Source organism: Humulus lupulus, chromosome 1 (genome assembly GCF_963169125.1).
Source record: "Humulus lupulus chromosome 1, drHumLupu1.1, whole genome shotgun sequence".
NCBI lineage: Eukaryota > Viridiplantae > Streptophyta > Magnoliopsida > Rosales > Cannabaceae > Humulus > Humulus lupulus.
This window is the reverse complement of record NC_084793.1, coordinates 152,286,385-152,314,198: the sequence shown is the minus strand read 5'-3', so window position 1 is coordinate 152,314,198 and position 27,814 is coordinate 152,286,385. Positions and strand designations below refer to the sequence as shown.

The 27,814-nt window shown below is 37.4% G+C and overlaps 1 protein-coding gene across 10 annotated transcripts; it reads left to right on the top strand.

Annotated features, from left to right (window-relative positions):
* Window positions 1–15,422: 15,422 nt before the first annotated feature.
* LOC133799284 (uncharacterized) lies at window positions 15,423–24,386 on the top strand. 10 transcript variants are annotated; one of them, XR_009876407.1, is made up of 4 exons: window positions 15,424–15,699; window positions 22,752–22,984; window positions 23,082–23,509; window positions 23,582–24,386. XR_009876407.1 is itself a non-coding variant. In XM_062237316.1 (4 exons), the coding sequence occupies exons 3-4, from the start codon at window positions 23,369–23,371 to the stop codon at window positions 23,834–23,836; spliced, it is 396 nt and encodes a 131-aa protein (XP_062093300.1). In that variant the 5' UTR covers window positions 15,436–15,695; window positions 22,752–22,819; window positions 23,082–23,368; the 3' UTR covers window positions 23,837–24,386. The 10 variants fall into 10 exon arrangements, 6 of the variants coding, with proteins under 6 accessions (XP_062093300.1, XP_062093292.1, XP_062093308.1 ...); XR_009876406.1 differs by having other exon boundaries at window positions 15,425–15,699; window positions 22,752–22,930; XM_062237316.1 differs by having other exon boundaries at window positions 15,436–15,695; window positions 22,752–22,819.
* The last annotated feature ends 3,428 nt before the right edge of the window (window positions 24,387–27,814 follow it).

Sequence of the window (27,814 nt, the reverse complement as noted above, 5' to 3'; positions counted from 1 at the left end):
TTTTCCTTTCTCTTCCTTCTTTCTTTCTTTTCAGCCTATAACTCTTTTTTTTTTCTACAAAATCCACTAAGTATAAAGCCCCCTTTTACTTATCTCTAACAAGCCTAAAGACCAAAATGTCCTCCCTTAATAATTCTAAACCTTTAAGCCCATAAAGGGGCATTTCAGTCATATTACCCAAATTCCCACTAATTCCTCAAGTGTTCCTAATAATTACCGCTCGCTACCCAATACCTGATTAATCATCAATTATGCATTCCTCATCATCAAGATTAACCTCAATATATATCCCAAATTCTCATTTAAACTCCCCAGGCTTAACCCAAGCCGGGTATAGATTCCCGCTTTGACTTTTCCGCTAACCCGCTCATTCTAGGATCGTCTCGAGTCATAGATCATAGATATCAACACAGTCATGCCCAAAATGGCCAAATTACAAATATGCTCAATCAGGTCTACATGCATACTAATTCACATAGTCATGCATCACAAATAATCAAATAGTCATATAACGTGCATTAAATCATAATCATGCATTAAACTCATTAAAGTCACACACAGAATCCCATTATGCCCTCCAGGCACGCTACTCAAGGCCCTTAAGCCTTAATAGCAAATTTGGGTCGTTACACTAAATCTCGTAACTCCAAACTCATCTGTAGTAAAATCAACATAACTGGATTTGTAGGACTCTGATTTAGAACATCTTTATACCGTTAGAAATCTAATTCAATTATCTACAACTTTCTAGAAATACTATTTTTCGAAATTCATAACATAACTAGGTCAAAAATATGTCGGAAGTTATAATATCCTAAAGTTACGGGAAAATCTATTTAATTATCTAAATAACAACCTAATCTACAAATTTCTTAACTAATCATAAAATAACAAACTCTAATTCCCTAATAATCATGGTTATGACAAGTGTCATATTCTTATTAGCTCTATCTAAACCTTAGGTTATAATAAATAATACACCTAGGACCAGCAATATTAATCAAACCTTATGTTATAATTAATATTCTTAAACTATAGGTTAAACTTATAAAATTCATAACTATTGCTATTTCCAACTAAGTCCCGACTTGAACCAAAATCCACAGAATCTAACATACTACAAACTAATACTAACTACTACTACTACTACTATCTAGCTAGTTAAGTAAATATTCTGGGACACTACATATTCTTTAAAATATTATGTGTACTAATAACTTAAACTGCCTGTCAAAATGAGTGAAATGAACCTAGTCACACTCATATACTAGCTTCATTACAAATCTGACCTAACATATTCGAAATAGAAAGCTTTTCTTGTATTCCATCTTGTGAGCAGGATCCCGTCACTTAGCTAAATTATTATTTCCTTTATTTTCACACATATCAATATAATTAGCTCACAATAAAATAAAGTTTATAAGGAATCTTTAGATTAAATATTATTAGTACGGTCTAGTTGTATTATGAATACATGTGATCTAGATCTGGATCACTAATGTAGTAAGACATCTTAGTGGAGGTACTTTGTATAATGAGATTATGCAGAACTAAACCTAACATATTATTAATACTTTTATAAATATCATTTTGCTAATAAAGTATTAATAAAACATGTCAATCAATGATCATATACATATCAATCTGAATCCTGAAGTTATTATGAACTCATGATTATATTATTTTAGTCATTTGATTCACTTGTTAGGGTCTCTCTTAGTGATCAAGCTAAAAACTTTTGTTTTGGGGGCTCATTGATATAAATGGTAGGGTGATGTATGTCGTATGTTGTACCAAATTTAATAATATTTATTCCTTGTTACTTACTAAATTATTAGTAAAGTGGTAGTAAGGGTCGAACCCACAAGGACTATTAGTCAGCTTATCATTCAAAATAAAAACAAGAATTGAAAATGGGATTTTGTTTCAAGATTTAATAACATAAAATAAAGTAAATAACAAAGAATAATTGGTAATACAGTTTCAACGAACAGTTAAGAATTATTCTCTACCTTCAACAATCAATCAATCAACAATGACAAATAGTATTCCCTATTATAGCGACCAAGAATATTTGTTTGTTAATTTATGTAATTGGTCATGTGATGATTGAATTTTATTTAGTGATAATTATTTTCTTTCTCGTAATTAATTTAATTGTATTGTTTGGTTTTTGTGATTATTTAAAATTTGATTGTGATTGAAATTTTGTGGCATAGTATGGTTATGTGACATGGGCGTAGCTATGATTCAAGAAAAGGAAAGAATATGTGAAGATAGTTATTTTTGGGTGTTTCATTTTATTTACCTTGTATTATTTTAGAATAAAGAAAATGAAATATAAGCATGCATGAATGTAGTCTCTTTTGAGACCAAGAAGGAAATATATGAAATTCTCATTATTTGTATATCTTGGGTGTTTATGTTTTTATTGAAAATAAAGAGATTTTCCCCCTTTTTGGCTGGTGATGCTCGGCCAAGTATGGAAAGAGGAATGAGAGAGTGTGGAGCAAGTTTCATAGTTGTCATATTTAGAAATCTCGTAACTGTGTACCCAGCCCGAGTAAATTAGCCATAACGGGAGTTGTAAAACTCATATTTGGGAAAATTAGATATCCTTGGAAAGCTAATTTAAAGACCTACAACTTTGTAAAAGAGGTCCAGCCTAATTCACGGGTTATCATAGTTTGTACTGGGCCCAAAGTTACAGGATCCAATGGTTACGAAAATTAATCTAGATTCTTCCATTTTATTTTTGTTGACTATTTTTTTCGCTATCAACTTAATAACAAAACTTAAAGAAAATATAGAAGATTAACACTGAGATTTTACGTGGTTCAAGTTATAACACAACACTAGTCCATGATTCTTTAGTATTAGTATTCTTGAAGCTTAATATGGCAAGCTTCAATTGAGGTTTTCTCAGGAAATGTATATATTGCTCTGAGTACAAAAGTTGTGAACAATTTTACAATGGTACCCTAGCCCTATTTATGGAGGATGAGGGTCATTAATATCATTTATTAAAAAAAAATTCCCAATTATTTGGGGAGTTAATTTATATTCAGCCCCTCTGAATATTCTAATTAAGACTGCGGGTTTGTGCATATCGCACGGAGCCTAATTTGTAGGTTGCAGCCCACCAACTTTATGGGAGACACACCTCTGACACTATCAGAGTGCACCTGCACGTTTTCCTGTGTCAGGTGTCCTACGACCGTTGGATCACGTTCGAGTGCTTACCTTGTTGGTGATCAACGATCGAGGTGGAATTGCTTCCACCCCAAGCTCTTCGAGTATAAAACTCGAGAACCGCCTCTCACATACTCACTTTGGCCATTTAAAATTCGAAAATACCAGAACCTTCAAACTCTCCCAAAGCATCGTCACTCTCAGACCATAAAAACCTTCACCAGTTTCTACGTTTCGAACCACCTGGACGGCTGAAGGGAATCGTTATTCTTCTTGTTGAACAAGAAGAAATTCATTCGAGTTCGCACACAGCACAACACCTACAGGTGCTTTATATTGAGTAATTATTTTTACCCAATTTTGCTTTAGGTTCTGATTTTTTGAGTGTGTAGTTTCATGCTTAGGACTTTGACGTTTCTAGCATCCAGAGGACTTTTTGACCTCTTTTTAGTTGCTTTCCCAAGAAGGGGAAGCGAGTGGCCGCGGGGCAGAGTAGAGCCCTCGTGGTGAGGGAAGACAACCCTCGGATGGCGGAGAGGCCCCTACAACTTGGCATCTTGGAGTAGGAGGCCAACGTGAATCTCCTAGCAAACCCATTTTGTATACAAGCAAGCATGTTCAGGTGTGATCGTTTTTGGCCTTGAGGAATTAACATGAAATGCAAGTGGATATGCTTTTATATTCTTGATTTTTTGGTATACTTGTTGTGAAATGAGAAGTTGTTTGGAGCTTATGTGTGGGTATTTGCTTATTCTCTAATAAATGGTTTGAAAAATGCTAAGATTGATATATAAATATATATTGCCTTGGTGTTAATATGATTGTTACCTTTGCATTTTTGGTTAAAGGGACTTCGACGAATACACTTATAAAATTAAGGTCATTTTTTTTTTATGTTATAAGCATTATAAATATATATATGTGTGTGTAATAGAACTTATAATAGGTTATCTGTTATACATATATAAGCTAGAGTTTGTGAAGCAGTGTTGATATTTATGTCCTTGGACTTGAGGTAAGAAAGTTAGATGGTACTTAATCTTTGATTGTTATATTGTTGCTAATGTATATTTTTGTGTGGCTGATGTTAAGGCTACAATAGAAAGGGCAGACATGCCTCAAGAGTGACCAAAATGGTGTCACAAAAGTTGACCAAAAGGGTGTCATGAATGTTTTTCTTTTTATGAATGTAAGGAAGTTAGCTAGATTTATGTTTTGTTTCTAAAAGGATTCTAGTTATGAAATATGTATGGATTTATTTGTGTTTGCTTAACCTAGTGCTGCAACACTATTAAAGGAAGATGTGCCTAACATTCTGGACCATAGGGGTGGCATGTAAATGACCAAAAGGAGAGTCACATGTTATCATTAGAAAATAGGAGAGACAATATCATAAGTTTTATGCATATGTTCCTGATCATTGGACAATAGGGGAGCCATGATCCTATGTTGTATGCTTATTTTGCTAACCATATGACAATAAGGGTGTCATGATCTTGTGTTGTATGTTTATGCTTATGTTGCAATTGATCTTATGTTTATGACTATGATCTTATGTTGTACGTTTATGCTTATGTTGCAAATAAGCTTATGTATTATGATTATGTTAGAGAAAAGGGCTCTTATCATAAGTTCCACAAGATTAAAAAGGAATGAGTCTCTCTAGATTCAATAGGGACACGTCCCACAACATTAAAAAGGAATGAGTCCCACAAGATTAAAAGAGAGACGAGTCACATAAATGTTATGATTTTTTTTCTAAATGTTAGGTACGAGTTATGTTAATACTATGATGATTATGTATCATAAACATGGAGTTTTTTTATTATAAGGCTGATGATGTGTCAAGTGGTAACAATGATAAGCCTAAGATAGACAACTACGAGTATCTATGATTTTGTTATGATTATGTATATTTTCTAGGCTCTTCTTTTTGACAGGTACCAATGTTGTTGTATATGTTGATGCAATTGATCTTATGTTTATGATTATCATCTTATGTTATACGTTTATGCTTATGTTGCAAATAAGCTTATGTATTATGATTATGTTAGAGAAATGGGCTCTTATCATAAGTTCCACGAGATTAAAAAGGAACGAGTCTATCTAGATTAAATAGGGATGAGTCCCACAACATTAAAATGGAATGAGCCCCACAATATTAAAAAAGGGACGAGTCACACCAATGTTATGATTGTTTTCTGAATGTTAGGTATGAGTTATGTTAATACTATGATGAATATGTATAATAAACTTGGAGTTTTCTAATTATAAGACTGATGATGTTTCAGGTGGTAACAATGATAAGACTATGGTAGACAACTATGAGTATCTACAGCAATGAATGCTGAAAATGAGTTATCTTATCTTATGTTCAGATTATGTTTATGATACATTATGTTATGTATGATATGAATGTATATGTAAGTTATAGATGTTTAAGATATGTACACTCTTTTCTTATATGTTGTATGTTATTTGTTTTACTTCCTTACTGGGCTTTTTAGCTCGTCCCCCTTACAATCCCCCTACAAATGTCTATTTAGTAATGTTTGATTTTATTTGTGGAGCACAGTTTGGCGGGACCAATCCATTGTGAAAGTGTGTACTACTATGAGGGGTCATACTACAAAACAAAAAATATACTGAAACGCCATTGTTTTGATTATGTTTTCCATTTTCAGCTTTGTATTATCCAAGAGATTTGTAATTTGTTTCGTACAGTTTAATTTATTTTCCAAAGTGTATGTTGTTTTCAAAAAAATTGGGATCCCGCCCATACTTTATATTAGAACATGTATTTTAAGAATTTTTCAAGTACTGTTTTTCTATAAATTGCAACATATTAAGTCAAGAGATTCAGGGTGTTATAGTATGGTATCATAGAAATAGGTTTTATGGTCGTCTGTAGACCTCATAGTACACATATGGAAGCAAGGGATGCTCTCTGCACATCGTGCTATAAGTATCTTTTCTTTAGATTTTTGTTCTTTTAAATTTTGTTCTCATTAGTGTACCGTCAGGCGCATAATTTGGACGCAGATCCAAACATAGGAACAGCTAAGATAGAAGTGTATCAATGCATTCATGACATCATGAACATCAAGAAGGACATGGGAATACCAAAACCGCTCCTACTGATATTTGACACGATCACAAGGGTGAATGCTGAACTCGATGCGATATCAGTTCAGCACAATGCAATGGCCTTGCCGCATGAAAGGTAACAATATGATTGGCGTCATGAAATAAATAAATTATTTATGAACGTGTGCTACCCCAACTTTTTCATGGGAGTATATGATGGATGTTTTACCAAGGGAACATGATAAACATTGGATAGTTTATATTCCATAGTATGTTGTCATGCCTAGGCATGAACACATAGTTAGTAATATATGTGACAATGTGTCAATTGGAACGTATGACCAAGAAGAGTCGTGAATGGAACTCGAGTATCAAGGAAATAGTCAACAATACATGAAGTAACAGTATGAAAAATTCCAAGATAGTCAAAGGCCCCGATGAATCTATAAATATATGCCCAGAGGATGACAAGGCGGACACCAGTCACTAAATGAAGTTGCGATGAAATAGAAAAGCATGACGAAGGATGAAGCAGAGTAGCACACCCCGAACATACAAGAATAAGTTTAGAAGGGCTTAGTTATGGAGGATGACGGTACAACACGATATAGACTAGTAGGACAGAAGTACGATAGGAAATAATACGAAGGCGCATGCAGGAAGATTATTCTAAGAAAGGAAATACATGTCGAGTGGAAAACAACAACGCATTGGAACTAGACACCTAACAAGATCCAGCTGGACACAAAGAAAGATGGAAAAACTTTAGAAGTTAGGGAAGAAAGACAAGAGTATACTGATATGCATCAATTATAGGGAAATTAACAAGGACACTACCAAGAACAATAATTATCATTACAAGTTGTCAAAATTTGACCAAGTACAAGGAGCTGTAATTTTTTTCCCAGTAGATTTGAGGGCAAGTTATCATCAGTTAAAGGTGAAGTGACATTGCTAGGTCGTATAGTGTCAAAGATTGAAGTCATTAAGGACTAGCCGAGACCATTAGAATTCAGTAAATGTTAAAAGTTATCTTGGCCCAGCTGGCTATTACTAGAGATTCGTAGAACGATTCTACAAGTTGGCAATGCCACTGCCCTATCTCACTCACAAAACGGTAAGAGTTTGTCTGGCAGGGAAAGTGCTAACAGAGAGTTATAAATGATCAAGAGCTAGGTTCTATACCTAGAGAAATGTATGTTGACATAAGTGTGTGTCAGACTGGAAGGATAGTTTTGAAAGATCGATGTGGGGACACGTTGAGTCTTTCATGATTCAGGGTTAACAAAGTAACCAACAAAAAGCACCCCAGAGGTTGAGTTACTAACTGTTGTAGTAGAAGGCAGCCCAAGATTTTAATTATCTAATATAGATCATAGTGAGAGTGATCAAGGGGCCAAGATTCCAGAGGGATTCAAACAATTGAGGCTTTGTATAGAGAATTGCATGGTTATATGACCAACCGAAGTTCGGGGACAAAGTGTAGAAGTTAGCAAGATTGATACGCTACTAGAAATATTAGAACTGTATATGTGATTATATGGTGTTGCTTTATGATGGATCAATTTGGAAAGCGAGCAATATTGGTCCAAAAACCATCATAATATGTTAGTGGTTTAAGCTCCAAATCTGCATAATGGTAGGAGGATAATCACCTCACAAGGTGTATGAGTTTAATATTTATGAATAGTGATAACTGCTGTTTGACTTGTGATTTGTCTTAGCATGTTATGAGTTTATATTTACAGTATAGGATGAGTAAATTTTGAGGATAGAATTCTTTTAAGGAGGGTAGACTGTAATACCCAGAGAAAATTTTGTTTGGTGTCACTTTACAGGCCATGATTTTCTATAGTAAGTATATGAATGTGATGTATTGCGTGAGCACATGACATTGAGACTAAGGATAAAATTATGAAGAAAAAAATCAAAGAAAAGTTTTGAAAAGAAAAGAATGAAAGTGTCATACCCTGATGTAATTTGGTAAGAAGAATTTTGAGGACGAAATTCCTTTTAGGGGGGGGGGGGGGGGGGTATATTGTAGTGACCATGTAGTAATTGGATTTTATTTAGTGATAATTATTTTCTTTCTCATAATTAATTTAATTGTATTGTTTAGTTTTTGTGATTATTTGAAAACTGATTGTAATTGAAATTTTGTGACATAGTAAGTTGTTATGTGACATGGGTATGTGGTGCAAGGAAATGGCAAGTGAGGAAAATTTCCTTGGCTATGATTCATGAAAAAGGAAGAATATGTGATGATAGTTATTTTTGGGTGTTTCACTTTAATTACCTTGTATTAATTTAGAATAAAGAAAATTCCCATTATTTGTATATCTTGGGTGTTTACGTTTTTATTAAAAATAAAGAGATTTTTCCCACTTTGGCTGGTGATACTTGGCCAAGTATGGAAAGAGAGAATGAGAGAGTGTGGAGCAAGCTTCCATAGTTGCCATGTTTAGAAATCTTGTAACTGCGTTCCCAATCCCAGTAAATTGGCCAGAACAGGAGTTGTAGAACTCTTATCTAGGAAAATTAGATATTTCTGGAGAGCTCATTTAAATACCTACAACTTTGTAGAAGAGGTCCTGACCTAATTTAGGGGTTATCATAATCAAAACTTGGCCTGAAGTTACAGTACCCAATGGTTACGAAAATTAATCTAGATTCTTCCATTTTATTTTCCTTCACCTAGAAATCACCTATAAATAGACCCTTCAACCTCTCTCTCTCTCTCTCTTTCTCTTAGTTTTCACAACCTTAAACCATAGCCTATAGAGTGTGTAGCAAGTTTCAAGTTTTCTTTGTCCCCAAGTTTTCAAGATTATAGGTACTTTGTACATGAAATCTCAAAGTTCAATTTTCTTTTTCTTCTTGTCTATTCTAAGGGGAGTGGTAAGCTTTCCTCCCATTGAATCATGTTTCCCTTACTCTTCTTGTTAATAAAATCTTGTTGTTTGGGTGGTTGAGGAGACTAGGTCATTGTGGTGCTAACTAGAGTCTCAACACTACTACAAAACTAGGCTTTCCCAACACCCAACCACGACAGCCAACTCTGTTAACTATCGTAATTGCTTAGTGGGACTCTATGCCGATAGTTAAAAACTGTAGGCATAGAAACCAACGCCAAAAGTTAATAACTGTCACTGTTGCTTTTGACTGTCGCTATTAACCCCAACGCCAACAGTTAATTCGAGACTAATGCCGACAGTTAAAAATTGTCGCTATTGACCCCAACGGTGACAGTTAATTCAAGACCAATGCTGACAGTTAAAAATTGTTGCTATTGACCCCAACGGTGACAGTTAATTCAAGACCAATGCCGATAGTTAAAAATTGTCGCTATTGACCTCAATCCAGATAGTTAATAAAAGCCCAATGCCGAGAGTTATAAAATGTCGCCAAAATTCAAATAAAAAATTTCAAAATATAATTATGGGATATTTGCGGCAATAATGCCTATGTAGTTCATTTTATTGCACTTAAATGCTTATGTAAAATTTTTGGCGGCAATAATGCCTATCGTTACGATTTTAGAGCAGACGTTGGTCCCTGGGCCGTTAGGGGTATATTTGATACACGTGTCACGACCCGATTGGGTTAAATTATTAAAATTTAAAAACAAAACTCTATTTATTATTCAGGTTTCTAATTTGAAAAAAAAAACTACCCTTGATTAATTAATATAACCAGAAAAACCGATTGTCTAAAACACAGACCCAAAATCTAAAACAAAAAAAACTCAAAAATCCATACCCAGAAAAATCATCTTTCCTCCCACGATCGAAGAGACGACAACAACCGGAGGAGACGACGACGACACTATTGCAATACAATGCCGACCATTCGACAACCGAGGGAACAACCACCCGACTACGGTGAGTTCTTTTCTGTTGATTGGGTTTCATTTCTCAAAGTCTTCATGCAGTTATTTTTTGGGGAGAATGATAATGATGCTCTATATAGAGCAGTTTGGGCGGGGAAGGGTGTCGATTTTAAAAAAATTTGGGGGTGAGAATATCGTTGATTTATGGTAGGTGGTATTATTAAATTTGGGTAAAAATGTTGTTGGGAAGCATGTGCATACAATTGATAGAGTGGGGTCCATTGAAATATATACTTTGTTTATTGAAAGGAATCTTTGTTGTTGTGGTCCATGGTTCAATCGTGTGGTACACTATGTTGCTCTTCAAGTGTGTGAACTATATTGTGTTTCGGTTTGTGTGTGTGTGAAGTGTTGACATTGCATTTTTTATTTCTATTGACAGGTGGTCATACTAACATCTTCACTATTGCAATACACCATGGGGGAAGCTGGTTTACTCCATTCGGCAATAGAAGATATGAGGTAGGTAAAGTTGATTATGTTGATTGGGTGGATACTGATTACTTCACTAGGATGGAATTGGATGGAATGGCCTTGGACTTAGGACATAAACTTCCAGTGGGTTTTATGGACAAACCAATAGGAAAGGTGCTTAATATGGGCTTCATGGTGGTAGGGGATAAGGAGATCCTAAGAATTGTAGAGGATATTGAGAGGAATCGGGCTACAAAGATTGACATATTTCTTGTTTTTCCTAAAACAGTTCTACCTTTAGATTGGAAGGAAGATTCAGAAGCTGTTAAACATGTCCCTGCTAACATTTTACCTCCTCTGAAAAGATGTATTATAGAGGAATTACCAGATGATTGTGATGTCCCTACAGATGTTGTTGGTATCCCTGTTGATGCAACCATTGATGGGGAACAAGAAGAGTTTGATGCTGATCAATATTCTGAGGAATTTCATGATGCTGCCTTTGATGAACCTGATAAAGAGGAATATGAAGAAGAGTTTGACTACATGGATGATGAAAGTGATATGGAAGACCAAATACCAGAGGTGGTTGTGCTTTCAGATTCAGATGATGATATTGGTGATGTGAGGGAGGATACAGTTGAGGAGAACTAAGACCCGGTTCAAAGTGACAGAAATAGGAAAGGAAAGCAAGCTGATGTGAGGGAAAATACATCTGAGGATAGCCAAGACAAAGTTCAAGTTGATGTGAGGGAAAATACAGCTGAGAAGAGCCAAGACAAAGTTCAGCGTGACAGAAAAGGGAAAGGAAAGCAAAGTGATGAAGATTTCATATTGGAGGAGGAAGAGTTTGAGCAAGATGTTGAAGCTGAGATAGAGATGGGTACACAGTCTGACCCTAGGAAGTGGTGGCGATCAGTTTCAGATTTTTGTACTCAAAATCTTGATGATGGAGACTCAGATGGTATATGTTCTGAGGAGGAGTTACACGAATTGAAGTCAGATGAGGAGTTTAATGCTGGTAAAAATTCCAAAGAATTCAACTCGAAAACCAAAATGCAAAACTTCCAATTTGTTCTTGGCATGGAATTTGCCACTGTTACAATTTTAAGGAATGCAATAAGGGAGTACTTTATTGAAGGTGATCGAGAATATGTATTTATTGCCAATGATTCAAATAGAGTTAGAGTTAAGTGCAAGGGTGCAAACTGTGAGTGGATGTTGTTTGCTTCAATAGTTAACAAGATAGATGGCAAAACAATGAGGGTCAAAACACTTGTTGACAAGCATAGTTGTGGCATTGTTTTGGACAATAAAAAGCTGACCTCAACTTGGCTTGCAAAGCACTTTTTGGAGCAATTTAGGCTAAATCCGAGTATGGAATACAATGTATTTAGGGAAATAACTGCAAAGACCAAGTACTCACGTGTGTCTAGCTGGACATTTTACTGGGCCAAGACAAAAGCAAGGAAGATGTTGGATGGGTCTGTCAAGGAACAATACGCCATTCTTGATGACTACTATAAAAGGTTGTTGGCTACCAATCCTGGCTCTATTGTGAAGTTGAAAACTGATTTGGTTAATGGGAGAAGGCAATTTCAGCGTATTTATATTTGTCTTAAGGCATGTAGAGATGGCTGGTTGGGGGGTTGTAGACCTCTAATTGGTCTTGATGGCTGCTTTTTAAAAGGATATTGTAAGGGCATTTTATTGGCTGTAGTAGGCATTGACGGTAATAACTCCATGTTTCCCATTGCCTACTGTGTTGCTGAAAAGGAAAACACTGAGGTTTGGACTTGGTTCTTGGAGCTATTGAAGGCTGATATTGGGAGTTTGAGTCCCACCAAGGTGACAATGATGAGTGATCGTCAAAAAGGATTAGAAAATGCAGTGGGAGCCATATTTAGTGGGTGTGAGGTGAGGTTTTGTGTTAGACATCTTCATGCTAACTTTAAAAAGGAATATCCTGGACTTTTACTTAAGCAACTTTTGTGGGCAGCAGCTAATACTACAACACAAGCTGAGTTTGCTCGAGCAATGCAAGAAGTCAAGAATGTCTCGGATGGTGCTTACAATTGGCTGGCAGGGAAGAACCCCACAGAATGGACTAAGTCACATATTTCAGAGTACCCAAAATGTGACATTTTGGTGAATAATTTGTGTGAGAGTTTCAATGCAGCCATACTTGATGCTCGCGACAAGCCAATTATAACTTTACTAGAGAAAATTAGATTTTGGTTGATGTCTCGGTTTTATAACAAAAAAGCTGAGTTGGAGAAGATGACTCAACCTGTGGGGAAGAGAATTTTGAAGATAATTGAGAAGCAAAAAGAGGTTGCAAAGCATTGTTTGGTTACTAGGTCTGACAAGTTTCAGTTTCAGGTTGAATGCAGCAATGGTAGTGCCTTGGTTGTCGATTTGGAATTCAGAACTTGTACATGTAGGAGGTTTCAACTATCTGGGCTTCCTTGTGGCCATGCACTAGCTACTATCTGGTTCATGGGAGGTAATGTCTTTGATTATGTCCACGGATTCTATAAAAAAGAATCATTGCAAAAAGCATATGAACAGAGTGTGCATCCTATGCCTAGTCTAGATATGTGGCCTCAGACAGGACTCAACCCAATTGATCCACCACCTAAGACGAAGCTGCCTGGAAGACCTAAGAAAGCTAGGAGAAGGGAGACAGATGAACCTCCACCTGCTTTAAAGAAAGCTCGAAGAACTGGACAAGTTAAACACATGTAGCAATTGTCTGAAAACAGGCCACAGGAGAGAAACATGCAAATCTGCTAAGGTGGTTGAGGTATAAACTTTATGCTTTCTTCTCAGTCCAGATAATTTTTATCATTGATTAGTTGCTTTATCATTGTTTTGTGAATTCGGAGCTAAATATTTGTTTGTTCAACCTATTTTAGAATCGTGTGGTCAAAAAGCGAGGTCGTCCACCACTGCAGAACCCAACTGAATCCACACTTTTAAGGAAGGAAAGAAGACTGAAACAACATGCTAAAGGAGGAACTAGTGGTGCAACCAATGCTCAACCCGATACTGTCTGACTGGAAGGAGTTTCATCTTTTGATTTTATTTTGAACTAGTGGTCGAATCTTGTATTTTGGTGTCTGTTATGTTGACCATTTTAGAGTCATGTATTTTGGTGTTTGTTTTTTGAGTCATGACAGGGTCATGCTGGCCATGATATTGGTCATGTACAGATCAGATACATTTGGCTTTTTAGGCCTATATTTTTGTACCTATCTCTTATGGTAATGAATGTAACTAGTTGTTGATCATATTTATTTCACAAAATACATAAACTAGAATACTGAATTCAAAATAGACCAAGATAGATTACATTGATTTGGGGTTCATTTTACAACAAAATTCATTACAAATCAATGCCTAGGGTGAAATAGCTTTGTCATTGTCAATACTGCACATGAAGATTACCCAAAAATAAACTAACAATACCAACAACTTCTACTTTGATTTTGTAGCCCAAATAACCACAACCAATAGAATTACAGCAAAATACATAGTATTCAAAAAGTAGTAACACTGCATTCGACCTCCATCATTTACTCTACCCCTGCTTTCAACACAACTTTCACAGCTTTCTCTTCCAACATTTTGAAGGTTGTGAGATTGTGTCTCAAATCCATTTGAAGAACCACTGCATTGCCGATGACTTCCAATGTCAGTTTTCGTACTTAGGGATGTGATTTCAGTTTCAAGGTCACCAATTTTTCTTAGTAGTCCATGGATGACCACCTTTGCTTGATGGCACATTGGAGGGTCTATCCATTCAAAGAAATTACACCCACCATGAATCTGAAATCACCAAAACATACAAAATTTCTAGTGAACACCCATAACCATTTATTCAATGAATTAGATTACAAAAACAAATGGAGATCTTACCCGATACTTGTTGCATGTTCTGAATCTTCGCCCAGGATTTTGTTTGTCCAAGCCGTTCTTTCTACCACTGGCCTTGGTGGTCGACAATGGCAATTTTTTCCGTTCTCCATTAACCCGATGCAAAAGATGCCCTAACCCCCAATTCGAAGGAATTACAAGTTTTCTTCTACTGGGTTCACGTGCTATGCTGTCGGGGGTGGATCGTCTGGGTGTGGTCGGGGGGAAAGCTTCATCTTCATCGTTTTTCTGGGTATGGAGTTTTGAGTTTTTTTTGTTTTAGATTAGTTTTAGAACTTGGTTTTAGACAAACAGTTTTCTTGGTTATATTAATTAATCACAGTTAGTTTTCTTTTTTTGTTTTTAATTAAAAACCATAACCATTAATTGTTTTTGTTTTAAATTTTACTAATTTAACCCAATCGGGTCGTGCCACGTGTATCAAATATACCCCTAACGGCCCAGGGACCAACGTTTGCTCTAAAATCGTAACGGTAGACATTATTGCTGCAAATTTTTTTACATAAGCATTTAAGTGCAATAAAATGAACTACATAGGCATTATTGCCGCAAATATCCCTATAATTAATGAATAATAAAATTTTAATCCAAATAAACTTAATGAGATAAAAATAAATTAATCCAAATAAAATTATTAGTTGAATTTTTTATTATCTTGTATTTTTTAAATTAATTATATTATATTTGAAATATTAATTAGTATAATAGAAGTTTGAAAAACTATATACTCATAATTTCATCAAAATTTTACAATAAACTTATTATTATATATACCAAAAAGACTATGACTCTCAGCTGCACCCTCACTCAATATATTTTGAAAGTAAAAGCGCAGTTGAGTAAAAAATAAAGCGCTAAAGTATAATATTTTTTAATTTAATAATACATTCCCGCCTATACACTTTACTAAAGAGTAAACACCTATCACTTCACTAAGAGATAACCCTATCTTCTTTTCTTCTTTCGCGCTTCAATACCGTACTTGTAGCTCTTCTCCTCCATGAAATTAGGTCTTTCTTCTTTTCTTCTTTAATACCTGATAGTCGAACCTAAAGCTTTACTCCTCCTAATGAAATTTCAATAATAGTCTCACCTAAAATTGGTTCAGCAGCTGTCGCCTACTAAATCCCCACTCACAAGCACATCGGCATATACCTCTCGGCTTCTTCTTTGGGTGGGTATGTTTCTACAGTTTTTATCCCAGATCTTTATCCATTACTTATATTCTATTACATATATATATAGATACGTTCAAAATATATGATGGATTTTGTTTTGGGTATCGTTTAGTTTTGCTTAACTCTATTATTCATCATGGTTTTTGTAAGTGTTGATGATTTTTAATTTAGAAAATAATAAATTTTGTTCTGTGATTCCATGGTAAAATTTATTGTTTGTGTATGACTTGTTTTTTTTTATCGTTTAAGAATAAAAAGGCCAATTTTAATGGCCAATTCAATTTCGTCTCATGGGCAATGTTTCTTTATAATAATATATCTTGTTATATATAAAATTGGCTCGTTGATAGCAGAAGTATCATATTGTTGTTGTTTTTTTTTTTTTTTTCTCATTAGACTCTACTTAATGTTTAACTCTGTTGTGATTATAGTTTTAGGAACCAACCAATAAATGTAAAATCAATGGTACAATTCCATCTCTTGTGGTTTCACAATTTTTTATCTTTTGGGTCATTAAATCTAACAGCGCTCATTCATGATATATATATATATGTACGCTTTTTTAACTCAATTAGTTTTACTCATCTGAAATATACAAAGTATAATTAATATAGATTTTTGTATGAATTAAGATTTATGATTTCTTAAATAAGCTAAAAGATTAGCCTGAAAATATTGTTTGGCAGGACCTAAGTGTGAATGGTAGAGGAATATAAATATAGAATGTGTTGAGATTTTATTACCAAAGAGAACCAGGAGAAAAAGAGAAGAAGAACATGAATGAAAAGCTCTGTTTTTCATTAAAGGAATACAGCAATACAAGAATGAAATTTATATCACTAACCTAGTACTAAGCTAGCCGATTCTTAACTAATTACAGTTACAACAGTTAAGAAGGAAAAACAGCTAACTAATTACAACTAAGCCCTTCAATATATCACAGCTCAGCAGCTAAGACTCCCCCTCAAGATGGATTGTAAATGCTTTGCAATCCAATCTTGTCTCTCAAATAATTGAACTGTTGAGGAAAAAGAGCCTTGGTAAACATGTCTGCAACCTGTACTTGTGATGTAACATGGGCTGTTCTGATTATTCCAGCTTGAATTTTTTCTCTTATCAAGTGACAATCAATCTCAATGTGTTTGGTTCTCTCATGGAAAATTGGGTTTGCTGCAATATGTAAGGCTGCTTGATTATCGCAGTAGAAATCAACAACTATATCATGAGATTGATTAAGTTCCTTTAACACAGAGATCAACCAAACCACTTCACAAGTGGTATTTTCCATGGCCCTATACTCCGCTTCAGCTGAAGAACGCGAAACAGTGTTTTGTTTCTTGCTCTTCTAAGAAATTAATGAATTTCCAAGGAAAACACAAAAACCTGAAGTAGATTTCCTGGAATCTTGACAGGAACCCCAGTCCGAGTCTGCATAGGCTCTTAACTTGAGTGTGGAACTGGCTGGAAAGAACAGGCCAAAACCAGGACTGCCTTTGATGTACTGCAATACCCTTTCAGCTGCTTTAAGGTGGGGAACCCGTGGAGAAGCCAAGAACTGACTCAGTTTGTTGATTGAGTAAGACAAATCTGGCCTTGTAATAGTGAGATATTGGAGCTTTCCAATTATTCTCTTATATGTTTGAGGATCATTAAGTAACTCCCCATTTTCTAAACTCAGTTTCAGATTAGGCTCCATGGGAGTACTTGATGGTTTGCAGCCTAGAAACCCAGCTGTTTCAAGCAACTGTAAAGCATAATGACGTTGAGAGATGAAGATACCTTTCTCTGATCGAGCAACTTCAAGACCCAAGAAATATCGCAAATTTCCTAAGTCTTTTAACTTGAACTTAGCATTCAGCCGTCCTTTTAAAGCCTCAACTTCTTGTAGATTACTACTAACCACAACAACATCATCAACATAGACAACAAGGGCCATGAAACTGGTATTAGAATGCTTTATAAACAAAGAATGATCAGTAGCGGAGTGACTAAAACCTTCTTCTTGTAAAGCACTTGAAAATTTCTCAAACCATTGTCGGGAGGCTTGCTTGAGACCATATAAGGACTTTTGCAATCGGCAAACAGGACGAACCGGTAACTCCCCCTTAGGACGATACCCCTGAGGTAGAGTCATAAATACTTCCTCATGCAAGTCTCCATGTAAAAAGGCGTTATGAACATCAAGTTGGTGAAGAAACCAACCTTTAACAGCCGCAAGAGCAAGAAGAAGCTTGACAGTGACAAGCTTAGCAACCGGGGCAAAGGTATCATTGTAGTCTATGCCTTCTTATTGAGTGTAACCCTTAGCTACCAAGCGGGCTTTGTAACGCTCAATAGAACCATCAGCATTATATTTAATCTTGTAAACCCACTTGCAGCCTACAACATGTTTGTGTTCGGGAAGGCTAACAATACTCCAAGTATTATTTCTTTCAAGGGCAGCAAGTTCTTCGGCCATGGCCATGTCCCATTCAATAGTACCAGCAGCTTTTTGATAGGATTCAAGTTCAGTGTTGCTAGAAATAGCTAAAACAGTGGCGCGAAAAGGAGCATAAAGTTTGCTATAGTCCAGGAACTTAGAAATAGGATACCGAACTGTACCAGTAGGAACCTGAGAGGAAGCAACAATGGAATTAGTAGCAAGGTTACAATGATAATCAGTGAGATATGATGGTCTACGCAAAGGTCGAGAGGATCGAGTAGAAACAGGAACTGTATCATCAATAACAGAGGAAGGGAGTGATACAGAAGTGTGGTCAGCTGTAGGAGTATCTGTAGCAGGCAGAACACTATTATGAGGCAAGAAAGAGTGAGAAAAAAAATCAACATAATGAGAAGAGAGCACATTAGTGGAAACAAAAAGGAATATATGTTCATGAAATTGTACATCACGAGAGACAAAAACTCTGTTGGAATCAAGGTCAAGAAGCTTATAAGCTTTCATGCCAATGGGGTAACCAAGAAAAACGCAAGCAGTAGCTCGGGGTGAAAATTTTGACCGATGACTTGGGAGAGTTGATGCATAGGCTAGGCATCCAAAAGCTTTAAGATGATGATAGGTAGGTGATTTGTGATGGAGAATCTCAAAAGGAGACTTATGTTTCAAGTGAGGTGTAGGGGTTCTATTGATGAGATAAGTAGCCGTGGAAATACAATCTCCCCAATATGGCAAAGGAATGTGAGATTGAAATAACAAGGCCCGAGCTACATTAAGCAAGTGTTGGTGTTTGCGTTCAACCACTGAATTTTGTTGAGGGCGCTCAACACAAGAATGAAAATGCATGATGCCTAAGGAGCTAAATAAAGTAGGAAATTGAAGCTCTTTGGCATTATCTGATCTAACAGCTTTTATGGACACATTAAACTGAGTTTTGATAAAAGTAATGTAATTTGGGATAACCTGTTGAGCCTCAGATTTGTGTGTAAGAAAAAAAACCCAAGTGTGGCGAGAACAATCATCAACAATAGTTATGAAATAACGATAACCCTCAACTGTTAATGTGTGAAAAGGACCCCATATGTCAACGTGGATAAGATCAAAACAATTTTCATAAATGTTATGATTAGAGATAAAGGGTAGTCTCCTTTGTTTGGCATAATGACAAATAGTACAATGAAAAGTAGAAGAGTCATGTTGCTGAAAAGTTAGCTCTTTATTTAAGAGATGAAGTTTAATACAAGAAGGGTGGCCTAATCTATAGTGCCACAAAGAATCAACAGAAATCTTGGAATCAGAAAAGGTAAAAACAGAAGATTGATCAGAAGCAGTGACAGCAGCTTTATTACAAGAAAAATCTGTCAGATAGTAAAGATTTGCAATCCGCTCACCCATCCCAATCGGCAGGGTCCGAGTGGTGTCCTGAATGACACAGTGGTTTGAAAAGAAAGAGAATGAGCAATTAGTAGTTTTAGTTAAAGAGCTAACAGAGAGTAAATTGTACTGAAAATCTGGAACATAAAGCACATCATAGAGAGTAATATCAGAAGACAGAATGATAGTACCAACACAAGACACATTAGTGGAGTGACCATTTGGCAAAATAACAGAGGAAAGAGAAGTTGGAAAAGTTTGACCAAATAGACAGATTATGGCAGACATGGTGTGTAGCACCGGTGTCAATAATCCAGCTAGACTTAGGAACAAGAGGGTTCTTACCAATGAAATTTGATACAAAAGGTTGATCGGGAAGTATAGGAACAGAAGAGGATGGTGTATCCTGGACTTTCCGAGCAAGAAGAGCAATTATTTGTTGCACTTGAGTTGATGAAAGGGTGGACAACACATCAGAATTAGCATCCACATTAGTTCCAGATTTAGCCTCAGTAGAGCTGATGGAATGAGTTGCTGGTCTGGTATTCTAGGAGCTAGTCAAACGGCCTTTCCCATGGAACTTATGGCCAGGAGGATATCCATGAAGTTTGTAGCACTTGGATATTGTGTGTCCAGAGATGCCACAATGAGTGCAGGTAAACTTGTTTCTGCCGTATTGAGCATTAGCAGCAAATTGATGAGACATATTGGGTGGGATTTCCTTGGATTCAGATGTGACACAGTTTAATCCTCTGTCTCTCTTCTTGAATGAGTGTAGCATACACTTTATTGATGTTTGGAAGAGGATCTTGCATCAAGATTTGGGATCTTGCAGCGGAATAAGAATCATTTAACCCAACCAAAAATTCCAACACCTTATCCTGTTCTTGATAATCCATAATGGTCTTCATTGCACCACATGTACAAAGAGGTTGTGGACGGTACTCATTAACCAAGTCCCAAAGAGCTTTGAGGCGAGTAAAATATGTCTGAATGCTGTGACTCCCTTGATGAAGAACTTGCAGAGATCGCTTTACCTCGAAAACTCGCGGACCATTATTTTGATGAAAACGCTCATAGAGGTCAGACCAAATCAGAGATGCATCATCAAGATACATCACACTATCAGCAATCTCACTAGACATGACATGTAAAATCCAGGAGATAACAGTGCTATTACATCGGCACCAAGAATCATAATCTTCATGAGTTGGAGCTGGTTGAGGAAGTTTACCTGTGATGAAATGAACTTTGTTTCAAGCAAGGAGGGCCACCATCATTGAACGCCTCCAGGAACTGTAATTCTCCCCACCGGTAAGAATTTTGGGAACTAAATTTGCACTAGGATGATCGCCATGACCTAAATGATAGGGATCTCGACTTTCATCTCTGGATGAGCGAGAACTTGGGTTAGGGAAAGCAGGGCGATCCATCGATACTGAATCAGCTGGAATGACAGGAGGGTTCGTATCATGGAGATTTAGAGGATCTTCATGAGAGTCTTGCGGGCCAACACCACTGCGAGTGGTCACCATGGATCCGAAGAAGTTGAAAAAGAAGTCAAGAAAAAAAAACTGTCGAAGAAGAGGAAGCACTTCGTGGCTATGATACCATATTACCAAAGAGAACCAGGAGAAAAAGAGAAGAACATGAATGAAAAGCTCTGTTTTTCATTAAAGGAATACATCAATACAAGAATGAAATTTATATCACTAACCTAGTACTAAGCTAGCCGATTCTTAACTAATTACAGTTACAACAGTTAAGAAGGAAAAACAGCTAACTAATTACAACTAAGCCCTTCAATATATCACAGCTCAGCAGCTAAGAGATTTTGCACCCCAATTTATGCCTTGCCTCTATTATTTCTCTGGTTTTACAAACAGACAAGATAATAACAACACTACTTAAATATACATGAATTCTTGAATCTTTTAATGATGAATTAATGTATTCAATTATGTCGAATCAGAGTACATATGTTCTGTTGAAAGTATTAACCCTTCTCTACGTATGTGGTGGTGTGTTGAGGGTGCTTGTTGTTGCCTTTCTGTGGTTCTGTTTCAGTTTTTATGTTATGTATGGTTAGTTTAATCTATGGACCCATCTTGTTTGCAATTTAGTGTTATTATGTTGTTTGCGGTTTTTGTTTTGCTACAGACTTTCATTCTGTTAGTCTTTGCTCTTAGTTAGTCCAAGACATGTATCTCTCTTAAATAGAAGATGGAGGAAGAAATGGGAATGATGTGATGCAGGCAACGCCATAAGCTTTACTGATACACAATATTTTTTTAACTGAGTATTCTTAAATCCAAATATAAGAAGGGAATCAATAATAATAAATATTCTAATCAAATCTTATTCTAGTTTGAAAATTTTAATTTACTGATTTTGTTTTGATATAAAGTATTAGAGGGATAAAATTAGTTCATTGAAACTATTGAGTATGGAAAAATATTTTTAAAAAATGATTTAGTTTTTAATGTATTTGTTGAATATTAAATAAGCTTTAACTTATGAGATAGTGATTGAGACTATGGAATTTTTTAATGTATTTGTGAATATTGACTTACTTGTATGTATGCTCTTGTTTAAATGGTGATTGTTGACACTTCTTAGCTTACTTCTCGTGTGTTTCATATATTGGATATTGTTTAACAATTGCTCCTTGATGACTTGACTAGTAGTAATGTGTTGAATAGATTAGTAACTTTGGTTTGGGTTCTTGTATTGAAACATGTATTATTGTTTCTTGGTTCCTTTGACAAAGGTATGAATTGTTGAGCAAACATGTTAAATAAACTAGAGCACCCTACTTATATTTATTAGTTTGTTGAGAAATGTCTCTATGCTTAGAATACTGATACAAACATGATAAATTGATTCATTATATTTTCTCAAGTTTATTAATGCAAATGTTTATATTACTTGTTTGAAATCAGATTTCTTATTCATTTTCTACTTCTTTTGTAGTCTCATCTTTGCTACGGTGATTTGTGTTATTTTCTATGTGAGTGTGGTTTTAAGTGCTGAAAAATAATTGAGTGTCTATTATATGATATTTTCTAGATTATTTGGCTTTTTGTTTGAAAATTTTCTACATAACGAAGCCCTTCGGGGATTCTCTTTTGACCAATATATTTTACGGAAGAGATTTTTACCTTTGAGCTCATTGGTTCAAATGAAAATAAATTTTTGAAAAATTAGTCTATGCTAAATTTTAATTAGTGATGAAAAACAGACCCGCTGCTATTGACCAACTTGATGTAGCACGACCTGCTTGCGTGGACGAGTCTTCAGACGAGAATGGTACAGTTATTTCGCTTTTAGATAGCTTGCCAATTCCATGTCACCTATTCGACGGGGACGGCAATTTTAAATATGCTTCAAATTTAGGTCCAGACGTCTTCATGCCAGAGAGTGAGTATAAGACTAGTAGAGTTTATAGTATAGCGACCAGTAATAATAGCTCGGGTATTTGACTTTGCAATCTTTTTTTATTTCTTTTCCTGATGTAATATACTTAGTCATTTATGCTATCTCACTGTTCGACATTTTGCTTCTTTTCCAGTCATGGACTCCGTGAACGTGTTCGACATTTACAACACTCCCGAGACTCCCGCGGCTCCCCCGAGCAAAAAGAAAGCAAGCAAGAGGCACCCTAGGGAAAGCAGCAAGGCGCCTCAGGCTAAGAAGCCTTGCAATGCTGGCCTCCTGGAGGACGGGCCCTCAGCTAATACAACTCCACCCTCTCCTCGCGAGCAGCAAACTCTCCCTGCTCCAGCCGGAACGACTCCACCTCCAACGGCCCCAACCGACTAGACTCAGTAGGCCGGTCCTGCTTTGACTGGGGGTGACATGACTGGTCGCGCCTTCAAATCGATCAAGGACAGAGTCACGAAAATTGAAAAGCACGACTGCTGCCGAGAGGCGATGGCCGCGATAGAGGCGATGGACGTCGACCAAGTCTTAAACCGCGCCCTGAACGAGTTTACCAATGTAAGTCATCTTTTTCTGCAGAGACAACCCTTCTATGGTTTACAGTTAGTCTAATTTTTGAACTGATTGCAGGCAATGCTGACCCTTACTGCCAGCCGCCTCCGCTCAGGTGCTGTTACCGAGCAGGCCAAATCTTTGGAGCAACGGCACGCTGATGAACTTAAAGCTGCCGCAAAGAAATATGTCGAACAGCTTGCAGTGGTGCTTGACGAGAAGAATAAACTGGCTGATGAGTTGAAGGAGAAGCAAACGTCTTTGGACAAAGCCATCGATCAGAGGGACCAGTTCAAGGAGTCTAACCGCGTCAATTATTGCGCAGCTAAATAGCTCGAGGAGGACTTGATCGCGAGCTGAAGGGAGACTACAACCATGGAGGGCCAGATCGAGGAGCTTGAGAAAGCCAATGCCAGTATCTTGGAAAGGTATAAGAATTCCACTTTCCAATGCTTCTATGATTTCTGGAAGCACAACCAGGGTGCCAACTTCGATTACCTTCCTGAGAATGCAAGAGGCAACGAGCTCGCTCGCTGTGCTGCTCGACTGGCAGAGGAAGAAAGGGCGAGGATTCCTGCTTCCCCTGAGATCTCGCTGGCCACTGGGATAGACGGGGCAGACAATGAGGTTGCAGACGTCGTCGATAAGTGCTCTCCTCATGGCCCTCCGGCTCCTCAAGATCCTCCGGCTCCTTGATCTTTTTCTGTTTATATTTTATCTTTTTAACTGTACGACCTACAAGTCGTGATGAAAAGACAATATATTTTTTATTGCTGCACGGGCAGCCTTTACTTTTATCTGAACTATTACATCCGAGCAGCGACTGCTCGCGGTGTAAAAAGGATTCATTTTGATATTATAATATATTCGCATCTTATTATAACATCTATTCACATGACCGAACTTAGCATAGCACTTTGGTTTGATTTTACAAAATAACAAAATTTTGAAAAATACTCTAAGTACCCTAGCATGCTTTCACTTATTTTGCTCATGTGTTTACATACCTTTTAACGATATGCTTTGCTTACTTGTACCTTATATGCTCTCCAAGTGATCGAGGAGCTTTAGGTCCTTGGTCACTTGCCTTGACCAGAATCTGTTCGAACATTACTACTCGTATCAAATGATTAGAATTATAATACAGCAAAACAACACACATAATGAGCAAATACTTGTAATAAATACAATAATTGGCAAGAAATGACTGGCTGCGCACAGTCCCTTTTATTTCTCGTAATAAATGGACTAAACATGTCTGTACGAGTGATCAATAAGATCTTACACTTATAAGCGATCAGTCACATAAAATGACCAACCCTTTTTCAAAACTTGTAAAAAGTAAAATTAATACAAGCCAATTCTTTAAGAAGAATTGTTCATTGGTAATACTTGCACAGGTGTTCCCCATTCTAATAGCGAGGAACGAGATCTCCGTTTAAGCGTGCAAGTTTATAAGTGCCTGGGTGAAGGACCTCATCGATCTAGTATTGCCCTTCCCAATTAGGCCCGAGTACTCTACTAGCTTGGTCGCGGGTGCTCAGAAAAACTCTTTGGAGTACAAGATCTCCAACATTGAATTTTCTTTCTCGCACTTTAGAGTTGAAATATCGAGCTACCTTTTGCTGGTACGCAGCTACTCAGAGCTGGTCTTGTTCACGCTTCTCATCGATTGAGTCCAGGGATTCCATCAATAGCTGGCTATTAGAGTCTTGGTCGTATGTTAATCTGCGATGCGAGGGTGGATCCAACTCGACATGCAACATAGCTTCGTACCCGTATGCCAAGGAAAACGGGGTATGACCTGTTGCTGTTCGGTTGGAAGTTTTGTACGACCAAAGCACTTCGGGCAATAGTTCCGGCCACGCTCCCTTAGCTTCTTCAAGTCTTTTCTTCAGGCTATCCTTTGGGGTTTTGTTAACTGCTTCGACCTGCCCATTCACTTGGGGATGAGTGACTGAAGAAAATCTTTTGATAATACCATGTCGTTTGCAGAAGTTCGTGAATAGATCACTGTCAAATTGGGTGCCGTTATCTGAGATGATCTTCCTTGGCAATCCATATCGACAAATGATGTTCTTGACTACAAAGTCAAGCACTTTCTTGGTCGTTATGGTTGCGAGTGGCTCAGCCTTGGCCCATTTGGTGAAGTAATCGATGGAAACTACTGCATACTTTACACCACCTTTCCCTGTAGGTAAAGATCCGATTAGATCTATTCCCCAAACTGCGAAGGGCCTTGGACTCTGCATTTGCTTTAACTCGTTGGGGGCTGCTCGTGGGATTTTGGAAAATCTCTTACACTTGTCACATCTCCACACGAACTCCATTGAGTCTTCATTCATGGTTGGCCAGAAATATCCCTGCCTTAGGATCTTTTTTGACAAACTTTGCCCCCCTGCGTGGTCCCCGCAAAAACCTTTGTACACTTCTTTCATCAACTCTTTGGATTTTCCCTATGTAATACACCTGGGGAATGGCAGTGAGTATCCTCTTCGGTACAGGATTCCATTGACCAGGATATACCTAGCAGCTTGCCGCTGAAGGGTCTTGGCTTTGTTTCTGTCCGCTGGTAGCACGCCGCTTGACAGATACTCTACATATGGTGCCATCCACGTATCCGCCATCTGGATAACCAGAGTGGTTTCTACTGCTTGAATGCTTGGTACTGATAGTCGTTCGACTGACACTATGTTCAGAGTATCAGCATCATTCGCACTTGCCAATTTTGCCAAAGCGGCCGCGTGGGAATTCTGATCGTGAGGTACCTGCTGGAGACTATATCTGTCGAACTGGGCTAACATATCCTTCGTTTTGTTTAGATAGGCAACCATCTTCAAACCTCACGCCTGGTACTCTCCCAGGACCTGATTCACCACCAGTTGAGAATCATTATAGATGTCTAGCACTTTTATGTTCATATCCTTTGCTAACCGCAATCCGGCGAGTAGTGTTTCATATTCTGCCTCATTGTTAGAAGCAGTGAAGTCAAATCTGATTGCACAGTGGAATCGATGCCCTTCAAGTGTTATCAATATCACTCCTGCTCCTGCATGGGATTAGTTGGATGAACTGTCTGTGAACAATTTCCACGAGGGTGCTTGGATTTGACATTTAGGTTCACTGGGCTCTTCAGTCTGCTCGCCACTCGTGAGCTCAATAAACTCCACGATGAAGTCGGCCAAGGCTTGTCCTTTTATCGCTGTTCGCGGCAAGTAAGATATGTCGAACTGTCCGAGTTCGACTACCCACTTTAGCAATCTACCTGTAGCCTCTGGCTTTTGCAGGACTTGTCGAAGAGGCTGGCCGGTCAATACCGTAATTGGATGAGCTTGGAAGTAAGGCTGCAACTTCCTCAAGGCCAAAACTAGGCAATAGGCTAGCTTCTCGATGGGCGGGTACCGCTGTTTTGCTCCGATTAGCCTTTTGCTCACGTAGTAGACAACCTTCTGCACGCCTTCTTCTTCTCTTACCAGAACAGCACTAGCAGCGTATTCCGTGATTGCCAGGTAGATGAACAGAGTTTCTTTATCGACCAGCTTTGACAGGATGGGTGGTTGAGCCATATGTGTTTTTAGTGCTTGAAAGGCCTGTTCGCACTCATCTGTCCATTCAAATTTCTTATTGCCTCTTAGTAGATTGAAAAATGGAACACACTCGTCTGTTGACTTCTAAATGAATCTATTAAGAGCAGCAATCCTCCCGGTCAGGCTTTGGACATCTTTAATCTTTACTGGCGATTTCATCTCGATCAGGGCTTTTATTTTCTCGGGATGGGCTTCAATTCCTCTTGAGTTAACTATAAATCCCAAGAACTTCCTTGATCCAACTCCGAAGGAGCATTTAAGGGGATTCAACTTCATCCGATATTTATTCAGGACATTGAAGCATTCCTGCAAATCCCTTATATGTCCTTCTGCTTTCGTCGACTTGACCAGCATGTCATTGACATAGACCTCCATGTTCGCGCCGATCAACTGCTTGAACATGCGGTTGACGAGTCTCTGGTAAGTCACACCAGCGTTTTTCAAACCGAAGGGCATCACCTTGTAACAATTGAGCCCTGTATCAGTCTAAAAGCTAGTGTGATCCTCATCAGAGGGATGCATACTAATTTGATTATACCCGGAGCATGCATCCATGAATGAGAGGATCTTAAGCCCTGCAGCGGCATCGACCAGCTGGTTGATCCTCGGGAGTGGGAAACAGTCTTTGAGGCTGGCTTTATTTAGGTCTGTAAAATCCACGCACGTACGCCACTTGCCATTCCGCTTGGGCACTAGTACGGGATTAGAGACCCACGATGGATAA